Genomic DNA, 27,578 nt, shown 5'->3' on the forward strand with positions numbered 1-27,578 from the left:
TTGTGCATGTGTGTGCTAGAACTGGGGTTTGAACTCAGGGCCTGGGCAATGAGTTCCCTTAGCTTTTTTGCTTAAGACTGGTGCTCTACTACTTGAGATGGCCACTTCTGGCTTTTTGGGGCTATAAACCATGATCCTCAGATCTTGGCCTCCTCAATAGCTGGGATTACAGGCCCTAAAATGCTTTTGAATCTGTCACTTCCTTTTTCTGCTGCTTTAGTGAGTCTTTTATCATCATTTTTCTGAGCTCTTCTAAAAGTCACCTAACTGAAATTCTTATTTCCACTGCTGTCCTTGACGGCTCTACACCTCTCCCAGGATGCTCTAAGTATAGACTGACCAGATGACCAGATCGTTTGTTTCTCTCTAGTTCAGGATGGGCCCCTAATATGAGATCAAAGTTTTTGTCATGAATTGCAAGTTTCTTCATGATCTCGCTCCTGCTTGTTTCTTTCATCACTAGAACCTGATGTTCTGACTAAAAACTAATTTGAATTCATGATCAGCTTCTGTTAAACAGTTTATGAGTTTCTTGATTATTTAACAGCAGTGAAAAGTTACAGTTCCTGCAAGAGTCTTTATTATACAGTTAATAGGCTGCTGGCCTCCAGTTGTTACAAAGGCCTGCAGCACGCAAATACACATAACACAGCTAGGAAACATGCTGAAGAGGAAAGAAATAACAAAAACAATATCAACAAGACACAGGACACAATCACAGAGACACTCGTGGCATGGCATTAAAGACCTCTTTACATGCCATTCTCATACAGGAATGTCGTTCCTAGTGTATATCCCAGGTTTTCAAGTTTCAAAACTCAGTTTAGAATTGACCATCAGTGGCTCATTGCAATCCTTCCTACTTAGAACTCTGAGATCTTAACACCAGTCTGGTCAGGAAAGTCTAGGAGACTCATCTCCAATTAACCACCAAAAAGCTGGAAGAATAGCTGTGGCTCAAGTTGTTGAGCACCAGTCTAGATTAACAAAGCTAAGGGGTAGCACCTAGATTCTGAGTTCAAGCCCCAGTACCCCCCCCCACCTCCCCCACCCCCCACCCCCACACCAAACACACCTCAGCTTAGATGCTGTCTCTCCTAGGAAACCTTCCCTGATCCTTTTGAATAAAGTTGGCAACTACTCTGTAATGTTATACTTTTCCTCCTTCTCTCTTTGGAGCTCTTCTAGTTTTTGTCCTTACTGGATCAGATTTTTGCCTATTGGCAACCCATTTTAGACTGTGTCATAAAGACAGGATCCATGTCTTATACACCTTTGTGTCCTCAATGCCTCTTTACACACTGCTCAGCATGAAATGTATAGGATACTAAGTAACTCAGTAAATGTTTGTTAAACAAACAAAATTAGGCATTTCCTTTCGTAAATGCTCCCATGGTTTAATATGAACAGAAGGCCATATTTTACTTAAACTATATCTACAGAATGTAACCTACTTAACAATTTTCTAAGTTGCTAGGTTTTAGTTTTCAAATTATCTAACAGTTCTTAGATCCCCAAAAATAATTCTTCTTCAAGTCAGTGATTAATGGTATTTTAAAAATAAAATGACAATTATAAAGCCACTTGAAACTACAGTTTAAAGCAGTTTATAGTTTTCCAAGAAAGTTTTAGTTTTACCATTAAGTTGCTGAGCAAACTCTTTTTCCACAGACTGATCAAAAGCAAATAATCTTCAGCCCAAGCCACTTTCTGAATTATGACCAATCCCATTTGGTGGGCTTCAGTTAATGAAGCTTTATGGTAGTAAATCATTCACCCATTATTTACATGGTATGTAGAATTTAAAAAAATCCTGGAAATAAATCTTTCACAACGATTTGCAAAAGACGACCATTTTGGTGAGATTCAGTTTCTGAATTTAACTGCTCTTCAATTAAAATGGTGTTCCCACACCCACTCCTTCACAGGAGAGTGCTGCCATCTACTGATGTTAGGTAAGTGTACAGAATAGGCCTTATTTACAATTTCATCACAAAACAAACAAAGTGATCTCATTCATCAGACCCATGATAAGTTGTATCTATAAATTACAACAAAGTAAACCTTGTAACATAATATGGAGAAAATGGGGAAAATAACCAAATCAAAGTGGAAAGACAAACATTTTAATCATCTTAAAATCCAAGACATTAAAAACATCATGAAATGCTTGTATGTGAAAATAGAGTTGTGGTTGTGGTTTTGGTGTCAGGTTTTTGTTTGTTGTTGTCTTTTTTAATGTATGTGATTTTAATGTATGCGATTTCTTTTTCTTTTGTATGTTTTTCTTTTTCCTATGGTTTATCCCCTGTTGTTACTGTATTTGATTTTGGTACCCTGGGTATTATATATACATTTATCTGACTTAGGGAAGGGAAGGGGAACAACAAAATAGTGAGACAAAGGACAAAGGGCAAACCAACAACAATACTCACAAAGACAATATGTTGGAAATGAACTGTACAAATTATGGGGGTTGAAGGAGAGGGAATGTGGGAGAAAAATGAGGGAGGGGGCAACAAGTTCAACAAGAAATGCACTCACTACCTTACTTATGTAACTGTAACCCCTCTGAACATCACCTTGCCAATAAAATTAAAAAAAAGAGAAAAGTCCATGAATAGATTTTCTGACACACTTAGCTGAACTCTCACCATTAAAAGATTATACCTTCAGTATAATGAAGGTTTCAATTTTTGAGCAAAAGCACAAGAATTCAATTAATATCAGTTCGGTCTGGTGGTAAATTGGGAAGAAGAGTTTAGAGAGGAGGGATGAGGACTATGTAATATGGGGCCCTAGAAGAGGGAGCATGAAGATAAATTTACTATATTATAAAATTGTGCTGATAGCCCCTTTCACAATTTCTCACTAACATATATTTTCCAGCAAAGCCAGGTAGACCACAATGAATAAGCCCAACCCAGGTTATTTATCTGTGTAAAAATGAAAAATGAAAAAAAAGAAAAAAAAACTGAAAAATGATCTGTTCATATCATCTATTCATGATGCCTTGGGCTGGTGCCAATGGTCATATCTATGTGGAAGATTAATATTCTGCTGTATCTGTGGGCTACCCACCTCCTAGCAATCAGATCGCTGAGATTCAATATGAGCACAATTAAATAGAGGCAACCATTTCCTTTTCTTCATTCATGGAGAGTAGGTTCCCTTAGCTGTTAGTTGCTGGACATTCCTCTACTTGTCTGTCTTCTTCCACTCCTTAGCACAGGCTCTTCTATTTGTACCTTGAGGTCCAATGGCATTCCTAACTCCAAGGTCCTCAGTCGCTTTTCTCCAGGGACTACATCAATGAAGTTTTAGTATAAAAAATTCTATCCCTTTGTAAGACTCTGTCCTCACTATTTGTACTATAAAAAATATGACTACTCATCTTGTAAAAATAGCATGATAATTTTCTATTGTGCAAATGACTTGCCTAATGACCCACTACTTGCCTGTGCCTATTACTTAGATTTAGTTATACTCATGTCAAAACTTATCCTATTGTGTTACCTTACTAAGGCTTTTACATTCATACAAAAATGACTACCATTTGTTGAGTACCTATTAGGTGCTACATGCATTTGCTGAGCTTTATTTTACCAAAACTATTTTTTTGTTTGTCATATTGCTGTTTAGTTCATGCTATTATTAATTCAGGGTTTTGGATGAAGAAATAAAATCTCTGAAATTAAATAAATGGGAAACATTATACAGTTACCAGGAAAGGATCTGTGATTTGAATTTTGCTATTTTTGACTCTAATCCTTGTCCTCTTAACTGGATATTAAAGTACATTAAAATCAATTACATACAGAATTCTAATATATCCCCATTTCACAAGTAAGAAATTGAGGCTCAGTGAAGTAAACTGACTTGTCTAAGGTCACTCTGTGTATAAGTGCTAGAGAGAAGGCACAGAAAGCGTGAGGATGACAGTGAAGTATCTACTTCCTTATTTCTCTGCAAGTTCTCCCTGCCAAGATCTACAATTTAGTCAGTAGTCACAGATGGTCCACTGGCTAGAGGGAAGTGTATTCTCTCTAGCCCTTAGGATAAAATCCAACATAGTAGAGCACAATTCTTGACTTAAAAAATAATCAAATTTAGTTTTCTCCTCTTAGATTGCTCAACACTATTATAGTTTGCAAGCAAAGCAGGATTTAGGCCCATACAAATAACATTTGCTTTTCACCTAACAGAAAAAGGTATAAATACAATGTCATTATGCAATATTTATTGAGACTGGAAATAGGTAACAGGTTATCAGTCATTTTTACTAAAGCAGAGCTGTTTGAATTCAAACCCTAATATCATCTCATAGATCACGTCTACATGTACAGAACAAATGGAGAAACTGAGGCAATTCTCAAGTAACTGAACAAATAATTCAGACAAATTGGTGACATTCTTCTTTCCAGGTTATACACAAATAGCTGGGATACACAGAAGAAAATGAGTAATGGAGGCACGTAAGCTTTGAATCCTCACGTGTAAGAAGTTAAACCCTGACTTTACCACTAGTTAGTCTGGTAACTCCATCACTGAAGCTTTTGAAATCTTACCTTCAGTGACTTGTAAAATGAGGATATTCATATCTACTACAAGGCATTACTGAGAAAATTAATACTGATAAAGTATATAAAGGGGCCAGATCAGAAACTGCTCAGTAGATAGAAATTTTTGTGGTTGCTATACAGTAAAGGTTTGGTACTAGAATTATGCTAGAAGTATAATTAATCATGTACAGTAAAGTGAGTACACTAACATCTAGCAATTGCAGTTGTGAGGACTGATTGACAGCTATGACCCAGTCTTTCCTTTTCCATATACTTCTAGCTCAAAATATTTCAACTCAGAATCATGACATTTTGAGCTAAATATACATTTTTGGAGAGGAGGGGAGTATCCCTGAGCATTGTAGGATGTTTGGAAGTATCACTAGATTCTATCCATTCAATGTCAGTAGCACTGTTTGACTTATGACAATACAACTCCCTCCAGATACAGTCAAATGTCCCTTGGAGGGCAAAATGGCCCAACCATGACCTCTTTAGACTCTCCCTATGGCTTACTGTTGAATACATTAAAGCATTTATTGTTTTATTGTATCATGCTATAAAATCCTATTTTTAAATTTTTTATTATGAAAATACCGTACAGAGGAGTTACAATTACATGGGCAAGATAGTACATTTCCTATGAGTACATTTCTTATCAAGCATTGTTGCTTCCTCCTTTGTTTCCCCTTCCTATCCTTTCCCATATCCCGCCCCCTCCCCATAACCTGCCCCCCTGCCAAAGTTGTAAAGTTCGTTTTTTGACATAACGACTTGTATATCTTATTGTTGCAATGGGTCCACCTGTATCCCTATTTAAACGATTTGTTTTTTCCCTTTCCCTAAAATCCTATTTTACAAAGAAAATGGGAATGGGAAATTAACTTTCCATTGTGTCAATCGAATTTCTTGTATAGTAAAGACACGTTTGCTTGCTCACTTTTTTATTCACCTATTCATCTGTCACTTGTGGGGTGCATTTACAAAGCAGGAATTTAATAGGAGTTGGACTATTGGAGGACAAAAAAAACTCAGTCCTTGCCCTTGAGAAGATTATGGTCTGGTAAAGGAAGTAGCCTAATTCAGTATGAATTATACTATGATAAGCATAGTAAAGAATAGGGACTCTTACTTCAGTTTGGGAGAGGCAAGGTAGGCTTTTCCAATCAGGAATCTTTTGAACAGTTTTTTTTCTTCTTTTTTTCTCTGCTTTCTTTTATTATTATTATTAAGATGCTGTACAGAGGGGTTACAGTTATATGAGTAAGGCAATGAGTACATTACTTGACGATCATTGTTACCCCTTCCCTTCCTTCTTTGTTCTTGTCCCACTATCCCTTCCCTCCCCCACCTCCCACACTTTTCCTCTCCCCGCCATCCCCCGGGTTTTGAAGAATGGTTTGGAATTTGTCAAATTAGGGACACATTGTTATGAGTTTAATAAATATTATTTTCAGATCTCTGACTCTTTTTAGAAGAGAACCTATTTTTTTATTCGTCGTGATTTAGAAAACTACCTAAATATTGAGAATTTTGTCAAACTGAGGTAAAAGTATGTGCACAAAGCATGTTGCTAGTGATATTTTAGAAGGAAGCTGTTTGCATTTGCTGGTTCTGACTCTCTGCTCATACAGAAATGTTCCTAAATGGAGAGAAAAATCTACATGACCTGTGTTATTTATTTATTTATTTATTTATTTATTTATTTATTTATTTATTTATTTATGTCCTAATACTGGGGCCTGAATTAAGGGTGCCCACTGTCTCTTTTGATTTTTCTGGTCAAGGCTAGTGTTTGCTTTATCACGTGATCCAAGCCATCACTTGTTTTTTTGGGTGGTTAATTAGATATTAGTGTTTCATGGACTTTGCTGATGAGGCAGGTTTGATCCAGAATCTTCAAATCTCAGCCTCCTGAGTAGCTATAATTATAGACGTAAGCACTGGTGTATGGCTTTCAAACAAAATTTACTACTTAATGTGTTTTTTTCAATTTTTTTAACTTTAACTGATTTTTTTCCAAATAAAAATAGCTTCTGCCAATTGAGAAGAATGAGGGTGGAAGTATCAACCTTTTCAATCTCATGACTTCATGAATCCTAGTTCATACAAGCAGACTCATGCTACTAAATGTTCAGTACTCTTTGTAAATGCTTTATGAGAAACCCTCTTCTCATGGAGAACATGATACAAAACACTCACTTAGTTTCTCTAGAATCTCCTCATCTGTCATCTTGGATTTTTTCCTTTGCCGATCTGTATTTCTATACAATGTACTGGAATTGGCATTCTCAGCAGATGGTGGTATAACTTCTTTATTTGGTGCTGCTGGTGAAGCAATGGATTCAACCACAGAGCGAGTATAGATCTAAAAGACAAAAGGGAAACAAGACAAAAAACACCCCCAAAGTGCTACAATGAAAACAAGGAAAATGTATTGCATAAAGTAATTGACATTTCAGTTATTTTTTAAAAGACAAGTTATTATCACTAAAATATCTTGTGAGCTAGTATTTTTAATTAATTATACAAGGGATTCATTGTGATATTCCCATCAATACATGTCATGAACTTGGATCATATTGGGGTTCCTATGTAACTCTGATTTTGGTGCCTCTTCCTGTGCAACTCTCATCCCTGGTTCATATGGATTTCCTTCCGTATTTTATGTATTTATTTGTTTATTTATTTATTTATTTTGTGAGTTGTGGAGCTTGAATTCTGGGCCTGAGCACTGTCCTTGAGCTCTTTAGCTCAAGGCAAACGCTCTACCACTTGAGCCACAACAAGCTACTTCCAGTTTTCTGATGGATACATGGAGATAAGAGTCTCACAGACTTTCCTGCCTGGGTTGGCTTTGGATTTTATTGTTTTGTTTTTGGCTGGACTGGGACTTGAACTCAGGGCCTCACACCAAGGCACAGCTCTACCACTTGAGCTAAGTCCCCAGTCCAGACTGGGTTGGCTTTGAACCTCGATGCTCAGATTTCAGGCTCCTGAGTAGCTAGGATTACAGGCATAAGCCACTGGTGCCTGGCTCCTGATGTATTTTAATTTCTTCAGCTTTATAACTTAATATTTATATGCTATTTTTGGCATTATCAAATTATTTAATATGATAATCTTGTACCTTCAAATAGCAGCCTCAAAACAAGGAAAGTGCCAGGCCGGGCTCTGGTGGCTCACGGCTATAATAATAGCTACTCAGGAGGCTGAGATCTGAGGATCGTGGTTCAAAGCCAGCCTGGGCAGGAAAGTCCGTAAGACTCTTATCTCCAATAACGCACTAGAAAACTGGAAGTGGTGCTGTGGCTCAAGCTGTAGAGCGTTTGCCTTGAGCTGATGAGTGCAAGGACAATGCTCACGCCCAGAGTTCAAGCCCCATGACCAACAAAAAACAAAAAACAAAAAACAAGGGTAGTATCTTATAACCTACTTCTGGAAATGTAAGTATAAGCGATGCGATAGATACTAGTAAATTAACTGTATATTGATGCCACATTCCTAAGGCTATCTTTTCAGTTATTTGGACATATTCACTATAATTTACCGATTTTGTATGCTCTGGTCTTGGTGCAATAACTGGTGGGGGCTCATTGTCATCTTCTTCTTCCTCCTCTTCTTCATCTTCCTCTTCAGATACAGGAGGAGCCAAAGGAGGCTCTGATGCTGTTTTTGTACTCTTAGAACAAAAAAAGGTTAAAGACCAGGTATTAACTCCTCATGGTTTTTCTTCAGTATAAGAGAATAGAAATGAATACTTAATCATGTAGGGGTAGATAGGAGGAAAACACACATTTTACAAATGAGCCAAACCATTTACATCTTTGTGGCACAGATGTGCTTACATTCAGACATAAATTCATATAGTTGAAAGGATCATGAAGTCTATATTATTGCTTTTGTTTTTCAATGAGCTCAAAGCAGTGTGCTATCCTATTTAAAACTCAAACTGATCGGTTTGACCATTGTATAAAAGGTTTTAATTCCAAAATAGTTTTGAATTCCACAAGTCAAATTTATGTATATATAATATCTATACAATGAATTATGCATTGTATCCATAAATTGACTTGTGGAATTAAGACCTTTTATACAACTATCTAAAGATAATTTCAAAATAAATACAATTTTCTAAAAAGGAAAAATACACTTAAATGTTTTTGAAAATCAATGAATTCATGTATTAAAATCAACATAAATGGCATTAAACTCTAAATACACACTAAGTAGATCATAAATGTATGACTGACAGATTGCCAATTTGAAAAGGGTTACATTTTACCTAAAGATCAGAGCATAACTATTAATAATTACTACAGCTCTTCAATAACTAAGAACAAGAAAGCCAATCAATGTTTCTTTCCTGTTCAGCTTTCTGGAAAGAAGCACTCATGCAGTGTGCATATTAAGATCTATAGAATGCCTGTTTCTAAATGATTGTTCAATATTAACCAGTATGTTAATAGTGACTGGCAATGATTCATAAACTGCAGTAATACCACAAGCAACAATAATAACCACAGTACCTAGGTTCCATTCTTGATTATTCATGTTAATGCAGGGGCCAAATGGTGCCAAAGGTGGATTTTGAAAGAACTATGGTCATGGTTCTCAAAGTATGGCTCCCAGATCAGCATCATCAGCATCATCAAGAAACTTGTTAGAAATGCAAATTGTCAGGCTCCACCAAGACCTAGGAATCAGAAACTCTGGAAGTGGGGCCCAGTAATCTGTATTATAACAAGCCTTACAGGTGATCCTGATGCATGCTCACATTTCAAAACCATGAACCACTCTGTAGATCTGATACATGACAGAAAGTAGCCACATAAGGCTATTGAACATGTAAGATCCAGTTTGACTGAGTTAAGATGTATTGTGTAATATATATGTATATATATCATATACTTGATATGAATATTGTGAAATATTTTGTCAGTGCTTTGTGTGTGTGTGTGTTTGTGTGTGTGTGTGTGTCTGTGTGTGTGTGTCTGTGTCTGTGTGTGTGTGTGTGTGTGTGTGTGTAGGTCATGGGGCTTGAACTCTGGGCCTGGGCACTGTTCCTGAGCTACCCAGCTCAAGGCTAGTGCTCTACCACTTGAGCCACAGACCCACTTCAGGTTTTCTGGTGGTTAATTGTAGATATGATTCTCACAGAAGTTCCTGCCTATAAACCTGGCTTTGAACCACCATCCTTCGATCTCAGCCTCCTGAGTAGCTAGGATTTCAGGCATGAGCCACCATTGCCCAAATTGTCATTGTGTGTGTGTGTGTGTGTGTGTGTGTGTGTGTGTGTGTGTGTGTGTGTGTGTGTGTGTGTGTGTGTGTGTGTGTGTGTGTGTGTGTGTGTGTGTGTGTGTGTGTGTGTGTGTGTGTGTGTTGGTCCAGGGGTGTGGACTCAGGGCCTGGGCACTGTCCCTGAGCTTTTTTTGCTTAAGGTTAGTGTCTACAACTTCAGTTACAGGTCCAGTTCCAGCATTTTTGGTGTTTAAGTAGAGATTAGATTCGCTATGTTCACAATAAAAAAAAAAAGAAAAGAAAAGAAAAAAAAAGAGTCTTATGCACTTTCCTCCCCAGGCTACCTTTGAACTGCAATTTTTTGATCGTAGTCTCCTTCATAGCTAAGATTACAGGCATAAACCACAGGTCTCTGGCTGTTAATGCTGCTTTTATTGATGTGTTGAATGATAATATTTTAAATATATTGGGTTAAATAAAATCTATCATTAAAATTAATATGAAACCTGCCAAAAATACTACAATTTAAGCTAGATGTCAGTGGCTCACACCTATAATCCTAGCTATGAAGGAGGCTGAGAACTGGAGGACAGTTGTTCAAAGCCAGGCTGAGCAGAAAAGTCCACAAGACTCACTCTCAATTAACCATTAAAAAGCTGGGCTTGGGGCATAGCTCAAATTACTAGAGCACCAGATGTGAGAAAACAAGCTGAAAAGGCAAGCCAAGTGAAAGCACAAGGCTCTGAATTCAAACCTGGACACAGGAGAGAAAGACAGATATTTCTGTTCACCTTGACTCAAACACAGTCGTGCTTGTTGTTGGATGGCAGGAAAGAATGTGAGGATTTCAGAGTACAATATATTTTACATTGTGGTTAGGTCATGGAGCATCAACTCCATAGCAATCCATCTAACACATCAAACTTTGGTTCTGAAAACTGAAATTTACATAATTTCTTCTGTGAAAAAATACACTGGGACTGGCGTACTTTATCCTGTGATCAATAGTATTGGGAAAAAACATATATTACTATAATTTTTACTTACATTTTCATTAGCATAAAATACTTGTACATGGGGCTTAATTGTGATAATTCCATACATGCATACAATGTACCCGGATCAAATGCACCCCTCTTTCACCCTTCCTAATCCTCACTTAAAACAACATCAATAGGTTTCATTTTCCTATTTTTGTACAGGTATATAATGTACTTTGACCACATTGACCTTGCTTCATGTTCTCTTCTAAACAATACTGAGAACAAGCAAATACAACTTAGTTACTTAGTTTACAGAATACTTGTTTCCGAAAGGTTTCTACAAACCAACCAAAGTAACAATTTGCTTATTAATTTGTTTACTAAAACTTACTTAAAAACGTTGACGTTGTGTTCACCAATTCAAATCTATTTTTGTATAATATTGCAAAGGTTAATCCATTCCATGTGTTGCAAGATCTGTTATAAAGTCAGATAAATTGAACCTTCTAATCTTTTATTCACCATTGACTTTCCTTGTCCAAAACATGTGTTAGATATCACTCTTTCTTACTGCTATAAGTTCAATAAACTTAGCTTTGCTTAGTAAGTTTTGTAGTGGTCTTTGGAGAAATGAATGGCTATACTCCTCTTTCCATACTGAGAACTATTATGTGTCATATTTCTAAACTTGTAAAAATACAGATGGATGGATAGTGAGTAAGGCATGTTTTTGTCTTACCAAAATTAGTTATTTTTAACACATCTATGACACCACTCATTGGACCACAGAAACTAGTGCTCAACCTGAGTTGGCTATAAAGTCTTGTTTAGAATGAAGATTTCAATTTTATTCTTGATCTAGTTTGCAAGTTCAGCTTAGGAACTTGCATTCTAATAAGACTCCTCAAGCAATACTGATGCACACTAAAGGTTAAGAACCACCAATGTAGATCAACAACATAAACAAGCACAACAAATCAAAAGCAGCAATCTGTTAATAGCCCATGAAGTTGCTTTATGCACGAATCTTGGCATAATCCTATGCGAATTTTTACCACTTTAGAATAGTAGTTCAAGATTTCATATATGACATTATATTCTGAATTGTGAAATTGAAATACAAAATTTAAAACTTGGCTGTAAAGTAAAGTGGTGCTCTAGACACTATTTGGAATCTAATACAGTAAATACCAAAGAAGCTACAAGTAAGAGATAATTCAGATGAGGTAAAAGGAGACATTACCCAGTTCATTATTAATTATACAGCCATTAGTTTAAAACATTGAGACTAAAACATTGATTCTATTTTAATCCTTACCCAGCCTACTAAACGAGGCCAAAATTTTTGATAAGCTCAGGTTGTGTCTATACAGAATAGTCACTCCCATTAAATCAGATACTGAAGGGTAGCAAGATCAAAATGCTGAAACAAGGATACAAGTTGACCCATTATAACAATGAGATGTACAAGTCACTATGTTGAAAATGAACTTTACAACTTGGGGGGAGGAGTTGGGGAGGGAAGGATGGAAGGGATGGTAGGGGAAAAACAAAGGAGGGTGTAACGATGCTTCATAGAAATGTACTCATTACCTTACTCATGTAATTGTAACTCCCCTGTACAGTATCTTTACAATAAAATATTTTTAAAAAATCAAAAAAGAATTACATAATATAAAGTGCAATCTCCCTAGCACCTTAATAACACCATAAGATGCAGTTCTCCATTCTTTTTTTTTAATTTTATTTTTGTTGTTCATAAGCCTTAAACTCAGGGCCCGGGCTCTGTTCTTGAGCCTCTCTAGGCTCAAGGCTAGAGCTTTACCAGTTGAGCCACAGCACCACTTCCAGCATTTTTTGTTTATGTGGTACTGAGGAATCCACCCCCCAAGGCTTCGTGCATGCTAGGCAAGTACTCTGCCAGGAAGCCACATTCTCAATCCTGCAATTGTCCATTCTTAAGTGACTGATTCCCATGGAATTGATCCTAATTCAAGTTATCTGTAAAATTCAGTTAATTCAATCAATAGGAACCTTGCTTCAGTCAAGCATTTTAGTTATGTGTCTCTACTTAGAACTCCTGTCAACTCTTCAAATTACTCAATAGGAAATTCAAAATCTTCCAACAGAAATCTACTTCTCCTCAAAGACAACATCTTCATCTTTTTATCTACACAAATATTTATTTATTTATTTTTATTTTTTTATTGTGAACATACTGTACAGAGGGGTTACAATTACATGGGCAAGATAATGAGTACATTTCTTATCAAGCATTGTAGCCTCCTTCTTTGTTTACCCTTCACATCCCTTCCCAACCTACCCCAGCCCCCCACCAAATCCTCCCCCCTCCCCACCAAAGTTGTAAAGTTCGTTTTCGACATGACAACTTGTACTTCTCATTGTTGCAATGGGTCCACCTGTATCCTTATTTAAAAGACTTGTTTTTCCCCTTCCCCTCCACAAATTATACTGACATCAGATACAGCTACACAAATATTTTAAGCTTACAATTATTTTTGATTTAATCCTTTACTCTAACACACAGTAATGTAAACATTTTTAAGAACTTGAATCTAATTTCTTTCTTATTACCATTACTGCACTTCAAGCCCTCATCTCTGGCCTGATGCTTGAATTATTTCCCAAACGAGTCATACTTCATCTAGTTTTGCCTTCTGTTCTTAATTAATTCTGGACATCTTCTATTAGATTAGTTTTCATTAAAGCATAAGCTTTAATCACCTAACTGTAGTGCTCCAAGACACTTTAAGGAATCCCCATTGCATACTGGAGGAGCTAGATTTTTTAGAATATCATTTGAAAAGCTTTAGGATTTGGTCCCAACTTAATCTTAATTCATATGATTCTTTTCCTTGCATATCAGTTTTTATTCAAATCCATGTCCTTAAGTCTTTCCACTTCTCACCAATGAGACCTTTCTTACATTTTTTCTTTTTGCTAAGAATTCCTTTCTCCTTCACAGATCCAAATTTCATCTATTCTTGAAGATCGAGGTCAAATGCTGACCTTAATATGATGCATTTCCAAATTTCACATTCAACAAACAGGTATCAAGTACTAATCTGATACTAAGCACTGAACTTAAACTGTTGCAAAGGCCTCCTTCCTTTTTCCTCTGCAGTTTAAGGCATTTTCTTTCCTCTAAATTTTTTATAGGAAACGAACAGATTCAATGTTATGTAATACTGTCCACGCTATATTGTGTTTATGTTTATCCCTAAATTGAGCTATTAGTCTGAACTAATTTCTTAGGGCTTAAGACTGACTTCAAAAACATGTTAAATAAATGGGTATCTATTCACCTTATTTCCACAGAGTAAGATCATTTATTGTTTTTCTAATTTAATTTGGCCATTATTTAGACTTAGTTTTATTTCTATAAGAAAAACATCAGATGCAATCTCAAAAAGAAACAGTTTATATTCAAGAGAAAATAAAAACTGACACACAAATCATCCTGGCAGGTTGATGTTTAAAATAACTAACTTACCAGAGTGCTCACTCAGGATTGTACAGGTATAACATTAATTAAACTTAAGTTGATAAAATATGTGTCAGTCAGGGAATGCTGGCATTTTTTCCTATTTTCAACATTAATTAAATTCAAGGAGATAAAATACGTGTTGAAAATTAAGACAAATAAGTGAAAGAATAGTTGAGAAGGATGGGTGAAGATGTTGAAACAGGTGACACTGATCAAGATTCATTGTGTTCATAAACTGATCTGTTAAATGATAACTCCTTTGTGCAACTTCTTAAAGACTTTAATAAAAAATTTAAAAAAATCATGCTGATCAAGGAATGCTGGCATTCATTCTTACTTTTATTTCCTTCTGTTTTTGCACTATTTTCAGTATAGCCCAGAAAGCTTCCATTGTAAAGAAGGAGGAGGAACAGTAACTAGTCAGATATTCTCTTTTAGGGATGTTTGTGAAACATAGAATCAGGGCCTAGCGTATAAAGAAACTGAGTTTTTCTTCTTCTTGCCAACTAAAAATAATTATAGGAAAATAAATCTATCATTAATAAACAGACATTGTAAGCTAGATACTGAACTAATTATATTCATTATTACATTTCATATTTATAAAGTCCCAAGAGACTGGGGACCTGTGACTCAGGCTTATACTCCTAACTACTCAGGAGGCTAAGATCTTAGGATCATGGTTCAAAGCCAGCCCAGGCAGGAAAATCTATGAGATTGTTATCTCCCATTCACCAAAAGAAGTGGAACTGTGGCTTAAAGTCTTAGAGCACTAGACTTGAGCAAAAGGGTTGGGAATAGCACTGAGTTCAAGCCCCACAAGAGACCAAAAAAAGTCTCAGGAGGCAGACATTGTTATTCCCATTTAATAATGAGGAAAGAGAGAGCCAAAGAAACTAAGTTACTTTTCTAAAGACATGTAACAAGTAAAAAGAAGACTCAGAGGAAATCTCTCTTCAGAGATTTCATGCTCATTTTAAAGTTTTCTTTTTTTCTTTTTTATGTGCTATTGGGGGTTTAACCTAGGGTTTTGTCCATACTAAGTGTATATTCTACCAATAAAGTATATGTGCAAACCATATTTATTTTATTTTCATCTATGGTAAATATATAGAAATTACCAGCTGAATATTCTTTTATTTTGGTCATGGGCCTTGAACTCGGCCTGGGCACTGTCCCTCAGCTCTTCTGCTCAAGATGAGTGCTCTACCACTTGAGCCACAGTGCCACTTCCTTTTTTGGGTGGTTAACTGGAGAAAAGAGTGACATGGTCTTTCCTGCCTAGGCTGGCTTTGAACCATGATCTTCAGATCTCTGCCTCCTGAGTAGCTAGGATTACAGGCGTGAGCGACCAGCACCCAGGTCAGCTGAATATTCTTAACATTACTGAAATGTTGGTGTACATTTCAGTAAGATTAAGAACTCTCACATTACTGGCTATTGATCTCTAGAATTCTTTTCACCTTCTTTAACTGAATTTTGTACATAATTCCCTTTGCCCTAGTTCCCCTGTTAGACACCATTCTACTTTGCCACTATGAACTTAACTCCCATCTGAGCTTCATAGAAATAGAATCATACAGTATTTGGCTTTGTGTATCTGGCTCATTTTACTTAGCATTGAGTCCTTTAGGATCATCCATACTGTAGCATATTCACATTTTTCTTTAATGCCCAATTTATGTTCTATAGTTTTCCTATACTATATTTTATTACTTCATCTGTTTCTGGTTACTTGTGCTGATTCTACCTTTTGGCTATTGTAAATAACATTGCTATAAGCATGAGTGTATGAATAACCTCTTTAAGACCTTCTGGATATTACCCAGAAATAGTTGAATTGCATGATAATTTAACTTTTAATTTTGAGAACCTGCCATATTAGTTCACAGCCTTTATGCTTTACTATTAATGTTGTACTGCTGTTACACTGGCTGCCCAAGGTGACATCAAGCAGAACAGTATTTGTCTTCTACAAAAACAAAAAAATCAGCTTAGTCATCTATGACTCTGTAAACAAACAGGAGATTTTGACTGATGCCAATTATTTCACCCATAAAGAAGTAAATGAGGAAGGGAATAATTTTTATCAGAAAATTAAAATGAAAATCCACAGAAAAAGAAGGCTTGCCTGCAATCATTTTCTGTCTAATGTATATGGGCACGTTTTCAGTTTGTGAAGTACTTCCAAGAAATAGATAACGTGTTTTTCAATTCTGTGGTGAAACTATGTGACTTTGAAGAAAGTCATCTTCCCCAGTATTCACTGGAACAAATGACACTAAAATATGTGGTGTTGTGACCATAGACAAGTTATTTCTTCTCTCTGTACCTCACTTTCCTCATCTGTAAAATGAGGACAACTAAATTGTAAAAAAAATGATTAAGTGAATATAAACATAACATTATCCATATTGCACATTGTAAGTATATATTATCATCATTCAATAAAGAAAATTTGCTATTACTATTACTATTATTTTCTTTATATATACATTTATTGTAAAAATACTGTACAGAGGGGTTACAGTTACATGAGCAAGGTAATGAGTACATTTCCTATCAAGCATTGTTGCCTCCTCCTTTGTTTTTCCCCTACCATCCCTTCCTTCCCCATCTCCCCAAGTCCTCCCTCACACCCTGAAGTTGTAAAGTTCGTTTCAACATAGTGTCTTGTACATCTCATTTGTAACTATTATTTTCAAGACTCTATATGCAAAAAATAAGTGAGCATGAATTTTCATAGCACTTTTGTATTAAGTAGCCCCAAACTGGAAATCATCTGAGCATTTAGTAGGTAAATGATTAAACTAACAGTGATACGATTGTAATACGTAATGATTCTCCGCAATAAAACAAACAGCTGATACACACAAAAACTTGGACGAATCCTAAAAAAAATATACTGAGTGAAAAAAATCCCATAAGGTCAAATATTACATTATTTTATTTACATGAAATGTCCAAAAATACAGATCTTTAAAGACCAAATGAGAATGTGCTTGGGAACTACAATGACAATGGTAGGGATTAAGAAGTGGAAGTAGTCATGAGAGATTTCACTGGGATATTGGACATGTTCTAAAAGTTGATATGATAATCCAGATGTATAAATGTACTAAAATTCACTAGACCATTAAATTAGATACATTTTCTGTATCTAAATGATGCCTTTAAAGTCTTCTTTAAAAAGATTTTGGATAGGGCTGGGAAGGTGGCTCAGTGGTAAAGTGCATGCATAAGGCCCTGGGTTCAATTCCTCAGCACCACATAAGCAGAAAATGCTGGAAGCGACACTATGGCTCAAGTGGTAGAGTGTTAGCCTTGAGCTGAAGAGATGAGGGATAGCACCCAGTCTCAGAGTTCAGGCCCCATGACCGACCAAAAAAAAAAAAGATTTTGGATACTGCATGTATACAATCATATTCTGTTGGATTCTAGGCAATAGCAATGGTAAGAGAGAATTGTTTTTCACTTACTGAAGCATGCGCTGCTATGTATCCATGTGCACTTTTATCTGAAATGAGAATTAAAAAGTTACCTTGGTGTCATGAAGATTGCCTAAAAGACTGTATACCTTTGATCATAAGGAAAGTTGCTATTAAATACTGTACAATATCATTTTTATCTTAAAATAACTCACATCACTAGATTCTCATCAAGTCATGTTAAAAACCTTTAGGTAGCCTATGAGTGAGCCTCATGTAAATGGAAGAATATGAAGATTGCTGTTATTCTATACATGTATACTCTAGATTGTTCCAACTTACCACTCTTTCTGTACCTTTGATCTCCTTTCCATTCCTTCCCTTTAACTTTCCTTCTGATGTTCATCTTTTCTTTTCCCTCTCCTAGCCAATCAATCAAGTTTCAACACCTGAGCATTCGGAAAATATACGATGATGCATGAAAGGGGAACAAGGAAACTTGATGAGATGTGTGGGAAGGGGGAGGGGGAGAAAGAAGAATGATGGAAGGGGTAACTGATCAAGATGCATTGCACACATAAATGCACATGTTAAAACAAAACAGTCTTGTACAACTATTTAAATATAGTTAACTAAAACCAAAAGGAAACCTTAAAATAAAAAGAGCATACATGATGAATTTCAATCAGCTAAATTTAATGCAATGATTCAGATAATCTTCAGTTTTGACATTTTCAGGAGTTCATCTTAGTAAGTTGAGAAAATTCAGCCTATAAAAATGAAAATGCTAGCCACACAAGGTTTTACATACCTGTTACCTTAGTGCCCAGGAGGCTGAAGTAAGATCATTAGTTCAAGGATAATGAAACCATGTTTCAAAAAGTAAATACAAAATAATAAAATAAAAATTTCTAAGTAAAGATCCAGAAGCACAACAAATCAAAGAAAGACTATAAATGAGACTGAATCAAACTTAAAAGTATCTGCACTGCAAAGGTATAGCTTACAAGCAAAAAGAAAACCAACAGAATAGGACACAATTTTTACCATCTACACATCAGACAATGCCTAATATCCAGAATATACTTAGAACTCAAAAAATATAGCCGACCAAGAAATAATTCAATAAATAGGCTAATGACTTAAAGAGAGACTTTTCAGGAGAAGTAAAAATGGCCAACAGACACATGAAGAATGCTCAAGATCTCTGGCTATAAATGAAATGCAAATCAAAACAGCACTAAGATTCCACTTTACCCCTCTTAAAATGGTGAATATCAAAAAAACTAAGAATAACAAATGCTACCATAGATATGGCCAAAGAGGAACTCTAATACACTGTTGGAGGTAAAGTAAGCTTTTCAACCATTCTGAAAAACAATATGGTAGTTCCTGTAAAAAACTAGATATGGAATTTCCCTATGACCCAGCAATTCTCCTCCTGTGCATTTTATCTAAAAGATTATAAACCAGGATACAGTAAAGCCATCAGCACAACCACATTCATTGCAGCACTAGTCACCATAGTCAAGGTATGAAATCAGCCTAGATGCCCCTCAATGAATGAATGGATCAAGAAAATGTGGTTATACAATGGGTTTTTTCCTTTTTGCTGGTCCTGGGGCTTGAACACTGGGCATGGGCAGTGACCCTGAGCTCCTTTTTGCTCCAGGCTAGCACTCTATCATTTGAGACACAGCACTGTTTCTGATTTTTCTGTGTTTAATTGGAGATAAGAATCTCACAGACTTTCCTGCCTGGTCTGGTTTTGAACTGTGATCCTCAGCATTCAGCCTCCTGAGAACCTAGAATTACAGGCCTGGGCCACCAGAGCCTGGCCTATACAATGGAATTTTACTCATCAATTAGAAAGAATGATATTGTACCATTTGCAAGGAAATGGAAAGACCTGAGGAAAAATATAATAACTGAAGTAAGTTAGACCCAGAGAAACAAAGGTTATGTCTTTTCCCTCCTTTGTGGTAGCTATAAACCTATAAGTAAAAATGCTGGGTGGTACGCAAGTGGTTACAAATGTATTAACTGAAATATGACTAGGGAGAACTCAAATGTAATTCCTTAGAAAGACAACTCAAAGCCCAACAAAATATGCACCAGGAAATGGGTACTTGCAAGAGGGGAGAGTACTAGATGAATGAAAGTGATAAGGAGAAGGGGAGAATGCAGTCATGAATTCATTGTATAAACTACAAAACTAAGAAAAGTAAGAGCATGTTTGAATCAAAGGAGAGTCAGAATGTTGAAAGGGGTTACACCGAAACAAGATGCATTGTATTCATAAGCTGCTTTGTTAAAACACGATTCCTTTGTACAACAATTTAAAGATAGTAAAAGAAGAAAATAAATAAAATGTGTTGAGCAGCAGTGGTTATATGGAGCAAAGAACAAACTGAGAAACTAAATGGTATTAGCAGTCATAGTGAAATGGTTTTTTGAATGTATTTTTAGCTCAGGTCAACTATGGTTCTAACTTGGTATTTAATTTGGCTTCTGATTTCTTCACATGAAAACTTGATGTAACACAAGATCTCCTACATATTTTATTCCACATGGAAAGATTATAAAACTTTCTCCTTTATTTTTTAGTTTTTAGGATTTCAGCATTGGAGGGCAGTTAATAGACTCATGTCACAAACTCCCATTTAGCATGTGAAATGTCATGTCTTTTAGTTTGAGCTTTTACATTTGATATGGCCAAATACATCCTTGTAGTATACTCAGAGACTTCAAGCCTGCCCTATACTAATTAATGGGAAGTGGTAGGAGATCTTTATGACTGGGATATGTATGCTAGCATCCCCTTATTTCTTTAGATGTAAAATTTTTCTAGAGAGATAACTCACATCATATTTCTTTAAAAGTCAAATTTCCAAACAAGAGTAGGTCTATTCATTAGCAAAAACATCACAATTTGGCAGTAGAGTAGATATTTCAATCTTACTATAAATAGCAAGACTTAAAAAAAATCAAATCTGATTTTGGAATCTGATCAAAATAACTTGACAACCACAAAACTTTTCAGTATCATCACTAGAAATCAATGACTCAAGGGCTAAAATACATTTTCAGAGAACATAGTATAACACATATCCCTCTTACTTCATAGTTGTATCAGAAGGCCTAATCCTAGGCAATCCTTCATGTCAGTGAAATGGAAAACAATCATGATTGCTGACTGTTACTACTTCAGCGCACAGTTTCCTCATTTGGGTTCAGAAAACACCCAATCAATACAAATTTCCTAAGAGCAACCTCAAGTTCCAGTTCCATTTTTTGGTTTATTAATGCTGAACCCATTTGCAGAAAGGGCTGTAACTAACTTTAAATATTCTACAGATGTTTTGTTCTAACCATGAAACACTGAGATTGGTATGAGTTCTTCACTATTTAATATCATAGTATTTCTTTGATACCACAGTATTTCTCTTACCTCCTGATGTAAAGCTCATATACTTCTGGTTGTTGACTGTTTCTTTGGAATCATAGAATTTGAGAACATCTAGAACAGCTTGTGGGTTCTTCTTCTGTTCCAATTTTGTTATGTTCGAGGTTTGGAGTAATCGTGCCCACTGCTCAGGAATTCCCTGTTGACAACCAAAGGGAAAGAATGGCAGCTCAGAACATTCAGTTTCTGTACATTCATGTTCCAGTAAAGTTCTTCACCAAGAAGCCCATGCTACCTGTAGGATTACACTTGGGAAACTGAAGTTACATTCTAGATTTTAACGTTAGTAACTTAATAATGCAATCATTCTCTTCTCTAATTAAACACATAGGTAAAACTAGGATCCAACTTAAAAAGGGTGGGTGGGAGTATGACTGTGATAGAAAAAAAAAGCGCATGAAAATCACCTCCATATTGACTCTGCTCATCCATGAAATGATGTTTACGGCTTAGCTTATACTTTTCTGGTGACTCAGGGCAGACATAGCAAGACTTCTCTAAATTTGTGCACACCATAGTATAGTGCAGATCAATGGCTTTTTTAAATGGCTGGAATAACAAGGTCTTTCTGGGTATGTTGTAATCAGAAAATCTTTTAAAATAAAAGGAAAGCCTCACCTTTAATCAGTTCATACTTTGTGATTATGAAAGTAAAATTTTGGGTTTAGAACTTTAATGTAAAGTTAGATTGGGAGGAGATAAAACTAGCATTGTGGAGGAGCAATAACCACTGAGATGTTAAATAGTTACAGTAATGCTGCTTTGGGCATTTTCCCAGCAGCTTTCTCCAGGGCATGCCCTCCTTTTCTCCTCCCTCCCTCCTTTCCTTCCTATATTATTCATTGGCCACATAGAACCTGGGGACTAGAAAACCATGCCAAGTCTTGTGAGAATTTGCAATAATATGAAGCATTTAGAGCCGAGAGGAGGGAGTATTTGGAAATCTAACCAAGGAGAATTGCAAAAATTATAGAGAAGTTAGCTTTGCATTGAGCATTCAACATTCTTTCCTACACATTCAGCCTACAGATGTCCCCATTTTATAATTATCCAACCTCCAAGAACAATTTGGAGAGAGAAATAGACACACTGTTCCTGAAGTGCATCCAGACACCATTTATATGGCATTGTCCTATGAAGTCTCGGCAAAACAATGTGTGACGTGGGCCTCCAGAGTTTGGGAATGACAACAAAAAAGTGAGATAAGCCAAGCAACAACTCTACTGCACACACATGAACCTGCTGCTGCAGTGCTATGACATCTCAAAGAAGCACTTTGATGCAAGCTTCTTTTGGGCCTGTGACGCACCTCTGGGAGCTTCCCTGGGCACATCTGTGAGCCATAGAGATCTGGCTGTAATGGACGTAAATAAAGAAAGAAAAGAAAGTTAAAACAGAATGTGGGACAACTTAGAAGGTGGGAGGAGATGAAACCAATGGGTCTGAATGGGGGGAGGGTCCCTTTTAAAGTGGGGCGGTTATGAAAATAGGGAGGTATAACTAAATTAGGGACAGGACAGGCTACAGGACAACAGGTTTAAGAGAACAGAGAAAACAGTGTTCCAAAGTTTGGATGTATAATTCCACTTTGGGCCAGATTCTTCTTCCATAAATAGGCAATAATAAGAATTACCATTAAAAATTGGAAAGATTACTAAAGAAGAAACATGAATTTGCAGGGAAGAAGGATGGCATCGTGAAAAGCTTTGGCAATAATTTGTAAGTTGTTTTTATAATTGAATGATCACAGGTAGCCAATGGCCATGTGATAAAACTTACAAATTTCAATTCCCAATTCTGGTTAACCAATTTTAGTTTCACATTGGAAGTGTCTATGTGGCTAAAATTCAGAGGATGCATGGAAACACTGAACTTTTGTTTTCATTGTCATGATTCTTTTATAGTTTGTGGCTAAAGTCATGGCTGGTTTAGAGAAAGCTAGATAAAGGATATTCCCACAGCCAGACTCTATGTTTTAAGTTTCTTATACATTTAGGAAGGGAAGACATTTCACTTTAAGCCATGTATGAATAATTTTAATACTATAATTTCCAATCCCCACCTACCCACAAATAAGATAAAATATTAAGATAACAGCTTTGTCTAAATTAAAGTTTCTCAAACACTACAGAAACATGCTTCCACCCAGCTGGTTTGTTTGGGGAGATATATCCTTGATTCCTGGCATTGGGGTTACTCCAAGCACTGGAAAACGACACTTTGACATGCATTCATCACGCAGTTTGATGCTAAAGCCTTAAGCCAAAAACTGGAACTCAGGAGCCCATGCACGATCCCAGTTCTGATTCTAAGTGCAATTAATAGCATTTGGTTAATACTGTAGTGGCCAAAGGAGTTATTAATTGTTACATATCCGGGTATGCATTGCACATAACCACTAAAAGCAGACTTTACTGGCATGATCATTACTATAATTATTAGAATATCTACAGCTACTATTAATCCCCATGGCACTTCTAAACTTTGGTGATAAATAGTTGTGTGATCAGTAGACAGCAGGAAAAAAATGCTGTCAATTACAGAAGCTTCTCCAAACAACTATACTTACCACATGACTATGTTACTGAGATAATTTTTTTTTCTGAGTTGAGACAAGCCACTTTACCGATGAAACCTGACACTTAAATTTGAGTGTTTGCCACAAAGGCACATAATCAAAAAACCATCTTATTATTCCAAATTGAGGATCAATCCCCAAAGTTAGACAACTAAAGGAGACCTAGGAGTCTGAGCATCAGAAGCAGGAGCACATATCAATGCCTGACCATGTATATAACAACAAATAGATGTACAACAAGCTGGGGGTTATCCAGTGTAGCCCAGGAGAATGGCAGCATGATATAACAGGCCAAGCATTTATCTTATCATAAGAAATGATAATTTATATCACTCATACCATTTTTCCCTCTGATTGACTTGAAGCGACCGTCACAGGTCTAGAGGTCTGGAAAGGGGAGTTCTGAAGTATTTGGGACAAAAATGGCAATATAAAGGGTAAGGACTTGTAATAATTTAATACAAAATCTCACCACCCAACCTATTTTAGCTTCAAGGTCCAAGTGTATGCCCAGCCGTACAACATTATATGGGCTGCTAAGCTATAGGGTAATCACTGAGACACATAGAAAGCCAATATCCAAATAGTTCAAATAATAGGCCCTTGTAAGACAACTGGATTAGACAGTTCAACAAATTACACAAAATTCAACCTCAAAAACCCCAATAGCCAAATTTAATAATGTGGCTCCCCCAGTGCATAATAATTTAGTGGTACCAAAGCAATCAGGGCTCAATTCTAACTCCTACAAAAATGATTATTAAAAGCTTATTATCTTTTGGTATTGTAAAAGTTAAGTATAACAGCATAGTGAATAGAAACCATGGGTTAAAATAGTGAAAGGGAAAAAATGGGATCTTTAAGAATAATGTGTAAGAACAAGGTAGGATTTATTTCAAAAAATCAAGTGGACAATAATGTACTTTAGATTTCCAGATTCAGCCTGTGTCTATCTATGTGCTCAATGGATTATTATTAAGAGACCATGTGTAAAACATCTATTTTATTTCAAATTGTTTTAGGGGAGTTGGTTTGGTCCAGTTTTGTCAAATTATTATTTATGATCAGAAAGACTGTCCCTTACATACCCCATTCTATCTCTCTCCAGTACATTGTGTTCTAATTAAGAACAAAGTACAAATCGCTGATGTTCCAGTCAGCAAGATGGTGGTGACTCACTTTTCCCTCATTTCTATTCAGAATACAGAAAGAACAAAGAAAGATCTAAAGGTAGGTTATATCATAAGATGTCAGGTAAGGTGGAACATGTGAGAAGAATAAAAAATTGGGAAAGCATCAGAATGTCAGATGAGATAGAGGAAAAAATTTTCATGCAGAAACCAAAAGGAAGAAAAAAATTAAAAATATGGAGTGACAATAAAATGGAAATTTAAACAGAAGAAAAGCAAAGGAAGTAAAGTTAAAAACTGGAAAGACAATGTTCTTTAAAAATAAGAGTTATTAGATAAAACATCTATAAATCTTAATGAGCTTCCTCTCGTGTGAAAATGTTGGAAAAATGGTTCTAATCACTTTTTAAAATGATTTTTTAAATATACAATTTTTCAAGTTATAAAAATCACTATTATCTGGTGGAGATGATGTGTAGTGGTAGTGTTGATGTTGAGTAGTTTCTAAATATACCTAAGAGAACTTTCTTACAATGTTATAAATGTTGAGATAAAACTCAATGCCATTTGAATAATGTCTCTAATTTCTATAATGACATTGCTTCAATCCTACTGATCTCAATCCTACTGCTATCTCACTCAAAGCACTGTTGTTATTTTTTTAAAGTTCTTTTCTGCTTGCTAATGAGAATGCAGAGATTATCAGCCCACAGCACTTTATGGGACTGAGACATTTACTGTGCTTTCATTTCTCATATTGCTTACTTTCAGAATGAGCAAACATGACAATTCAGCTGTCAATTTAGAGACATGCATTATTTCTCCAAATAAAATTGATTTGCTCCTTTTTTCACTTAATTATATAACAGTCTATTCACAATTTTCTTTGGCTTAAGAAGCCAAGAACATATGATAATGCTATCAAAATTCTTTTCTCAATTCACTCAAAACTACTCATTATTTTAGAATGTAGATTTTCATTAAGTTCCTTACTAGTATAGAAAAAGGGGTTGCTCACCTTTCTGCTGACATGTTTCTAACAAAATCTTTTCCCTAACATGGTTCAAAAGAGATGGTAGATTTTTTAAAGAATAATATGGCATAGATGTGGGATCCTGTACTAATTAAGAACTAAAGATATCAAAAATTGGCTTGATTTATCACTGTTATACCTAGAGCCTTCATATTGGTTTTTATTATGAATTACTTAGATATAAAATAAGCACATATCACTAAGATATATATTATATAATGTATATATGTATATATTTATCCATATTTCTTCTTGAATGAGGTTTTTAATGTCTCCAAAATATAATTATTAATAATCCTAAAACTCTGTGTTCTTCTAAACAGAAAAAAAAAACAGGTCAATTTGACACAGATTTTTAGTGAGCAGGACTAACTGATCTGGGTAATTCAGGTCCCAATGTAAAGCATTAATTATTTCGATAAATAGTCCTTACTGGTCAAGTTGAGTATGTGATTCTTGATTTACTTTACCTGATTAAAGAACAAGTTCAGGCAGCATATCCATACCAGGACTGTGTTGTGCACCATGGTAACTAAAATTGCCAATCAAGTAGAAGACTAGTGATCATCCATTTTCGTTATGATGAACAAAATAATTTTTCCAATGCGGTTAACACTTTCTGTTTCTATCTATGATCACCTAATCAAAGTCTACCAGACTTGAAATTGTCAAAGAGAAAAACATTGATTCTTCCATTTGAGAGTATGGGAATTTTTTCTTGAAACTGAGAGTATGGGAATTTTTTCTTGAAACCTATTATCATAAATGGTTGGTTTTTCATGGCTCACAAAACAAAATAAGACGCTTACTTACAGTGAATTCCCCGGTGACTGCATCAAACCCCACATGAATCGTATGCTCAAAGTCTGAAGGAAGAGATATCTCTGGGCGCTCTTTCTCTTTCTTCTTATTGGCTAAAGGCAAAATGTTAACATGTATTTATTCGAGGCATAGTTTTGGCTGCCATAAGTTGTATAAGTAGGTTCATCCAAACAATTATAAAGTTGAAAGAAAATTGATTACAAAGCAATTTTACCAATACTTAACTCCAGGAATCCCAATTTTATTGGAAAGGGTGGCTGAGAATTCAATGAAAAGTATCATGTTTATATAACTCGAAATTTTCCTGTATACCCATAATCCCAGCACTTGGGAAGATGAGGAAGGTGGATTGTGAGGTAGAGGAATTGCTACATAAGGAATTCTAAGACATGCTGGGCTACATCATGAGACCCTGTCTCAAAAATAAATTCCAAAACAAATTCAAATAAAACTGTCATTCAAAGCCATTTACCTTCTTTATCAGTTTCATGATATAACCAGTAAGTATCTGAGTATGTTTTGTTGCATAGACTTAGTCAGCTCAGATATCACTTATTAAATAAGAAATTCATTATACTCAATTTTGGTTAAGCCATAGTATTAAAAAGGAAGAATAGAAAACAAAAGCATTTTAGTTATCTATAAACTGTTGTGAATTGTTCATAAATGTCAACATTAGCCAACTATCAAGTGTTTGCCACCTATCATTCCTATGTTTGCATTATGAAACAACTTAGTTTTCTATCCAATGAAGGTGTTCCCACAAATCAATGGTGTTACAAACCCTTCTGTATGTTTAAAACTACTTTTAGCCATTTCATACTTAG

General features: G+C 35.7%; 1 protein-coding gene across 7 annotated transcripts in view; it reads right to left on the reverse strand.

The window, feature by feature from the left end:
- The window catches only part of Pak3 (p21 (RAC1) activated kinase 3), a 270,788-nt gene that overhangs the window by 48,647 nt on the left and 194,563 nt on the right, over nucleotides 1-27,578 (reverse strand). For 5 of the 7 annotated variants that reach the window (XM_070039896.1, XM_070039895.1, XM_070039899.1 and 2 more), the window contains 6 exons: nucleotides 26,743-26,843; nucleotides 22,498-22,542; nucleotides 21,174-21,327; nucleotides 17,774-17,811; nucleotides 8,113-8,244; nucleotides 6,765-6,930 (listed from right to left, as the gene is read on the reverse strand). In XM_070039896.1, the coding sequence (XP_069895997.1) occupies nucleotides 6,765-6,930; nucleotides 8,113-8,244; nucleotides 17,774-17,811; nucleotides 21,174-21,327; nucleotides 22,498-22,542; nucleotides 26,743-26,843 (636 nt within the window). Of the gene's footprint in view, nucleotides 1-6,764; nucleotides 6,931-8,112; nucleotides 8,245-17,773; nucleotides 17,812-21,173; nucleotides 21,328-22,497; nucleotides 22,543-24,105; nucleotides 24,169-26,742; nucleotides 26,844-27,578 lie in introns of all 7 variants that reach the window. The other 2 variants (XM_070039901.1, XM_070039900.1) reach the window with 2 other exon arrangements.

The sequence above is a fragment of the Dipodomys merriami genome, unplaced genomic scaffold (genome assembly GCF_024711535.1).
Source record: "Dipodomys merriami isolate MVZ:Mamm:240054 unplaced genomic scaffold, mDipMer1.0.p SCAF_3, whole genome shotgun sequence".
Classification (NCBI taxonomy): domain Eukaryota; kingdom Metazoa; phylum Chordata; class Mammalia; order Rodentia; family Heteromyidae; genus Dipodomys; species Dipodomys merriami.